At 46.1% G+C, this 6747-nt stretch overlaps 1 protein-coding gene across 1 annotated transcript; it reads left to right on the top strand.

Moving 5' to 3' along the window:
* On the top strand, positions 1-5968 carry LOC141700792 (uncharacterized). Its single transcript, XM_074504479.1, has 8 exons — positions 1-369; positions 727-945; positions 1387-2686; positions 2788-2873; positions 3258-3658; positions 3782-4813; positions 5219-5324; positions 5957-5968. The coding sequence occupies exons 1-8, from the start codon at positions 1-3 to the stop codon at positions 5966-5968; spliced, it is 3525 nt and encodes a 1174-aa protein (XP_074360580.1).
* The last annotated feature ends 779 nt before the right edge of the window (positions 5969-6747 follow it).

Genomic DNA, 6747 nt, shown 5'->3' with positions numbered 1-6747 from the left:
ATGGGATATCAATACGGAAGAGCCCCTTACAATGGTAGGAGAGGTGGAGCGCACTCCGCTGGAGAAGCCCCCGCCGTTATTCCCGTAGCTTCCCACAGCGTTACTGGTAATGGGTCTGGGGCGCGTCCTCATGACCATGACGACGGGCGAATTCAAATAAGAATGCAGAACAATGATGAAATTCCGAGACGCGGTCAAGATGAACCTCGCGCACGGGAAAATATCCAGGACCAAAATGGTAACGCGCCACCGCCGCAGCCTCAGGGCGAAGGGCGGCGAGATCCTCCGCCACACCCGAGGGGTAATCAAGGGGAATTTCAGCAAGTCGCAGAACAACCCCAGCAGCCTAATGTTCAAACCATTCCTGGGGTAGGGACGTTTAATGTGAACGACCTTAAGAGGTTGCTCAACCATCTTGAGGGAGGAAGAGTGACGGCGAATGCGCAAGCTCCTTCTCCTTTTGCTGCTGTTGTGAGGGAGGCGCAATTGCCCGCGGGATACCGGAACACAACCAATGACTTGCGTTTCCACGGGAACTCTGATCCTGTGGAATTCTTGGGGCGTTTTAACATTGAAATGGATGTATATCAAGTACCTGATTTGGCTCGATGCCGTCTCTTGGCAGCCACTTTCAGAGAAGGCGCTCAACAGTGGTTCCAAAAACTTGGTCCAGGTGTAATTACATCCTGGGAACAGATGAAAACTTTGTTTTTGACACAATTCCAGGCCGCGGTGAAGTACACACCACCTGTTACCACGCTGGCTAATGTGAAACAAAAGGAAGGAGAAAGTTTGACTTCGTATTTCAAGAGGTTTAACGCAGAATCTACTTTAGTGAGGGGTGCAACTGATGAAACGTTGAAAATATTGCTTATAGCTGGGTTGCGTGTGAGGGCGGATTTCTGGAAGCACCTACAAGGGAAGGACCCAGTATCGTTGGCTGATGTGCTTGCGTAGACGGAGTCGTTCAAAGCAATCGAGCAGTCGCTTGCAGAAATAAAAAAGAATGACAATACCTATAACTCCAAGGGGCGATCCAAGAGAAGGGACAGATCCGTGAGCCCGGATTATCGGCAAAACGCCAGAAGCCCTAACAGGGTAAATGCTGTGAGCTCGCGAAGAGAATGAAGCCCACCATCGAACTACGAGAGAAGAGTCAGCAATTATACACCGCTGACAGCGTCCATTGATCATATCTTCGAGGTAAATAAGGATAGGGGAATCTTCAAGAAGCCCGACCGTCTAACATCATGGAAAAGCAGAGATAAAAAGAAGTATTGTGACAACCATGAGTCTACTGGCCATGACACCCACGAGTGTCGTCACCTGCAGGATGAGATTGAGGAATTGATCAAGGCTGGACACCTGGGAGAATGGATTGACAAGGTGAAGCGACGTAGGGGGCTTGACAACAAGGGTAAAGATGAAAGACAGCCCCCGCGGGCGGAGGATGTTGAGAAAACAGCAGAGGTCAAGTTTCAGAGGGCCGGCAGTATTAGGGCAATTTTTGGAGGACACCCTTTCGTTGGTGATAGTAATCGAGCACTGGAAAGAAACGCGAGAGAAGCGAGACATCCACCGCTCACCAACATCCACAGCTTGGAAGACAGACCCCCGAAGGTCTTTAAGGGGGAGTCCGCTGATATTACGTTCAAGGAAAAAGAATCTAGGTGGGTGCATCATCCTCACAATGATGCACTGGTGATTACCATGCTTATTGGGGCAATGAACGTACATCGAGTCTTCTTGGATAATGGGAGTTCTACAAACATCTTGTACTACAGCACCTACAAAAAGCTGGGTTTCCCAGATAGCGACATGTATTTCGAAGATGCACACGTCTATGGCTTTACTGGGGAAGCCGTGAGAGTTATGGGTTCGGTCAGGCTTCCCGTCACGCTCGGAGAAGGAGCTTTGTCGGTTACTCAAATGATAGATTTCAAGGTGCTAGATCAGGATTCCGCGCACAATGTGCTGGTCGGCAGACCTTGGTTGCGAGCGTTCAGGGTGATAACATCGATACACCACTTGATGATAAAATTCCCAACGCCAAACGGAGTTGGCAGTCTGAGAGGGTCACAGTATGAGTCACGCGACTGCTATCACAAGGCTGTCAAGGAATTTCGCAGAAGAAGGTATGAAGGGAAAGGTCTCCCATTTGAAGATATAAAAGATATTCATACAAAACCAAGTGGAGAGGTCCATGCCCACTATTTTGTTGAAAGCCCCGGAAAGGAAGAAACCAATACCTCTGGAAACTCTTTTTTGACGCAGGGACGTGTTTCGGAAATCCGTAGCGTAGAAGAAGTGGTGGTGAGTCATACAGAGAAAATCATACAGAAAGAGGTTAACGGGGAAAAGTTGGAAGGAAGAAGTGAGATTTTGCAAGGTCTCGACAATAACTTCAAGGTTGATGCTCCTCAAAAGAAGGATGCGCCCTTGAATGAAGTTGAGGTTGATGCTCCTCCAAACGAGGACGCGCCCTCTTTAGCTGCGTTGCACAAAGATACGTCCCGTCTGGAGGTGGATGCTCCCACTCAAGAGGACGCGCTCTCAGATACAAAAATGGAAGTTGAAGACCCCCGAGACTTTGATTTCGATTTGGATCCCAGGATCCCTATGCCCGCCGAAAAAACGGGACCAGCTGAAGACACAATATCCATACCGGTTGATAGAAGTGACCCAAGCAAGTTTTGAAAGTGGGGTCCCAGTTAGCTGATGAAATGAGAAGAAGTCTTGCCCGCTTCCTAATTGCAAATCTTGATATTTTTGCATGGAGTCATTCAGATATGATAGGAATCGACCCAGAAGTAATGTGTCACCGTTTGAATATCCTTCCGAATTGTAAGGGCATGCGTCAGAAACGCCGCCCGGTAAGTGGAGAAAGGGCAATAGCATTAAAAGAAGAAGTGGACCGGTTGTTGGAGGTGGGGCTAATCAAAGAATCCTTCTACCCCGAATGGCTTGCAAATCCGGTACTGGTGAAGAAACCGAATGGGAAGTGGAGGACATGTGTGGATTTCATGGATCTCAATAAGGCCTGTCCAAAGGATAGCTTCCCGCTGCCAAGAATCGATCAGTTGGTTGACGCGACGGCGGGGCATGCGTTGTTGAGTTTTATGGATGCATACTCCGGTTACAATCAAATTCCGATGTATGGCCCCGATCAAGAACATACATCCTTTATTACGGACAGGGGGTTATACTGTTACATAGGAATGCCGTTTGGTTTGATTAATGCTGGCGCAACCTACCAGCGGTTGGTAAACATGATGTTCAAAGATCAAATTGGGAGAACTATGGAAGTGTATGTGGATGATATGCTGGTGAAATCTGAGGTGACGAGTGACCACATCAAGCACCTGATGGAGATGTTTAATATTCTGAGGAGGTTTCGTATGAAATTAAATCCGCAAAAATGTGTGTTCGGCGTGGAGTCGGGCAAGTTTCTCGGGTTCATTGTCAACCACAGGGGAATTGAGGCCAACCCCGCAAAGATCAAGGCATTATTGGATATGAAGTCGCCCACCAATGTGAAACAGGTGCAGAGTTTGACTGGGAGAATCGCCGCGTTAAATCGATTTATTTCCAAGTCGTCTGATAGATGCAAGGAGTTTTTCAAGGCGATTAAATTAGCTGGGAAAGACTTTGTATGGACGTCAGAATGTGAAGAGGCTTTCAAAAGAATCAAGGAGCAACTGGGACATCCTCCCATGTTGTCAAAGCCGTTGGATGGGGAAAATCTAATACTGTACCTCGTAGTGTCTGAATATTCGATCAGTGCAGTTCTGGTAAGAGAGGAAGATGGGCAGCAATCACCAGTGTACTACGTAAGCAAGCGGTTACACGACGTTAAAACTCGCTACACAAATATGGAGAAACTGGTTTACGCCCTAATTCTTGCGTCAAGAAAATTACGGCCGTATTTTCAAGCCCATAGAGTTGAAGTTCGTACAGCGTACCCACTGCGACAGGTCCTGCACAAACCAGAGTCATCAGGCAGAATGCTGAAATGGGCTGTGGAGTTGGGACAGTTTGATTTGGAATATGTGCCTCGAACGGCGATAAAAGGGCAAGCCTTAGCCGATTTCTTGTTGGAATTTGATTCTGAAATTGATGATAAAGCTTTGGTAATGCTACATCCACCTCATGCCGAGGAGTCTTTGGAAGAGTTTCCGCATCCTTGGTGGATCTTGCATGTGGATGGGGCGGTTAATAATGGAGGAGCAGGTGCGGGTATAGTACTTGTGTCTCCGGAAGGTCACCACCTGATGAGCGCAATTCATTTCAAGTTTTATGCAACTAATAATGATGCGGAGTACGATGCGCTGATTAATGGCCTGAAAATCGCTTTGGAAATGGGGGTGCGAAACTTAATTGCAAGAAGTGACTCAGAGTTGGTAGTGAATCAGGTGAATGGGGGATTTCAAGCGAGAGGCCTGCGAACAGAATTATACTTGAGATGTACACAGCGCCTGATTGGAATGTTCAAAGAAGTTAGATTGGAATGCGTTCCGCGGGAGAAAAACAGTAATGCGGATGCTCTGGCAAAAATGGGGTCGCAACAAGAGGCTGTATTATTAGGATCCATCCCTCTTAAAATCCAGGAGGTTCCTAGTATCCCAGAGATAGAAACTATGCAAGTGGATGAGGCTCTCAAGAAAACATGGATGACGCCCATTCTAGCTTACATTCGCAAGGGAACACTCCCCGAAGATAAGTTTATGGCTCGTCGACTCCGTTATCAAGCCGCAAGATATGTGATATACGATGAAGTCCTATACAAGAGAGGGTTCAACCAACCTCTGCTCAGGTGTGTTGAAGAAGAAGAAGGAAATTACATCCTAAGAGAGGTGCATGAAGGAATCTGTGGCAATCACTCGGGGGGTAACTCGTTGGCAATGAAAGTGTTGCGACAAGGGTATTATTGGCCCACAATGAGAGAAGATGCTACAAATTTCGTCAAGGCATGTGATCGCTGCCAGCGCTTTGCAAACTACTCGTCTATGCCGGCTACACTCCTGACGCCTATGGCAAGCCCATGGCCGTTCGCCATGTGGGGAATTGATCTTATCGGAGAATTGCCGAAAGCTAAAGGAGACGTCAAGTATGCAGTGGTTGCGGTCGATTACTTTACTAAATGGGCGGAAGCTATGCCACTGGCTACTATCACCGCAAAGAAAATCAGGGATTTCGTTTTCAACTCAATTGTATGCAGGTTTGGAATCCCTTACAAGCTTGTTTTCGACAATGGAAAGCAGTTTGATAGCGAGGAGTTGCGACAATTATGTGAGGAATTGAAAATCAAGAAGAAGTTTGCAGCGGTTTATCATCCTCAAAGTAATGGACAAACAGAAGTTGTTAACAAGATAATAAAGCATACCCTCAAAACCAAGCTGGAGGAACGTAAAGGGAATTGGCCTGAAGAACTCCCGAAGGTGATGTGGTCATATAACACTACGCCACGATCTACTACGGGAGAAACGCCGTTTATGCTGACTTACGGCTATGAAGCTATGGTCCCCGTGGAAGTCGGATCGGGATCACTTCACAGAGATTGTTATAGGAAAGAAGATGCTGAGATTAATCAAAGGCTTCATTTAGATCTCTTAGAGGAGACGAGGGAAAATTTTCAGCTAAGGCTAGCGGCGTATCAGCAACGCGCCGCAAGGTATTATAACAAGAAGGTAAAGGGACAATTGCTAAAGGTCGGAGATTTGGTACTTAGGAAAGTGATGCCCAATACAAAGAACCCCCAACATGGAGTGTTTGGAGCTAATTGGGAAGGACCGTACAGAATAAAGTCTATCATGTGGAAGGGGACTTATCACCTTGAATATATGGACGGGAAGCTAGTTCCGCGAGCTTGGAATGCGGAACATCTCCGAAAGTATTACCAGTAAGGCGTGGCTTTGGCCCCTTGCATATTTCTTTTATCATTTTGGTTTATGCCCAGTTTATAGGCTAGAATTAAATAAATTCCTCCTAGCCTAGGGGGGTAGTGCATGTACTACTTACCTTGGGACTAGTTGAAGGGTCATTTTTTAGAAATAATTTCCCCACAGAGCATAGTAGCTGTGGGACTGGTGCACTTTTGACATCAGAGCGCATTATAAATAAAATTTTGAAACTTTCCTAAGGGATATTTGCTCAGTTTGCTTGGTCTCATGACGTGTCCTAAATGTAGGACGCGCCCTAAGCTAGGGTTTTATATAAATGAAACTCAAGAAAAAATGTACTATTTTAGAGGACGCGCCCAAGTTATCTTGGTTGATGCTCCTTTAGACTGGATGTTACTATGATATTGACAACATAAGTAAAAAAGAAAAAGTGCTTGTCAAAGACGCGTCCTGCGTGAAGGATGATTTATTTTGGATCAAAGGTGAGGCGCGTCTTGATTGATAGTTCTATGTGGATGTTAACTGAAGTAGTGGCTGCTAAAAGGAACAATAGAACTTGAGTAAAAATGTAACTAGGAAGTGTACTATTTCCAAGGACGCGCCCAAGTAATATTGGTTGATGCTCTTAATTTAAAAATAAAAGCAAGTCCCTACCATAAAATATTTCTAAAAGAACATTAAGGCATGACAAACAGTTAGGACGCGCCCCATCGTGCCTTGTGCATTGGTTAAACACACAAGTACAATGTATTGCCGTGCTCATGCACTTTCCAAAACAAACAAAGACGCGTCCAACTAACGAGGACGCGCCCACAATGGATATTTGCTTGACAGGAGTAAAAATGAT

The sequence above is a fragment of the Apium graveolens genome, chromosome 2, assembly GCF_009905375.1.
Source record: "Apium graveolens cultivar Ventura chromosome 2, ASM990537v1, whole genome shotgun sequence".
Classification (NCBI taxonomy): Eukaryota; Viridiplantae; Streptophyta; class Magnoliopsida; order Apiales; family Apiaceae; genus Apium; species Apium graveolens.
Note: the sequence above shows the minus strand (reverse complement) of the source record. Positions and strands in the feature narration are given on the sequence as shown.

Excerpts from the sequence above, each read along its gene's own strand:
- LOC141700792 (XM_074504479.1), top strand. The coding sequence starts at position 1 with ATGGGATATCAATACGGAAGAGCCCCTTACAATGGTAGGAGAGGTGGA. Across the intron at positions 2,687-2,787 it reads GGTTGATAGAAGTGACCCAA|ATATGATAGGAATCGACCCA; the intron begins GCAAGTTTTGAA and ends GGAGTCATTCAG. Across the intron at positions 4,814-5,218 it reads TTCAACCAACCTCTGCTCAG|GTTTGGAATCCCTTACAAGC; the intron begins GTGTGTTGAAGA and ends AATTGTATGCAG.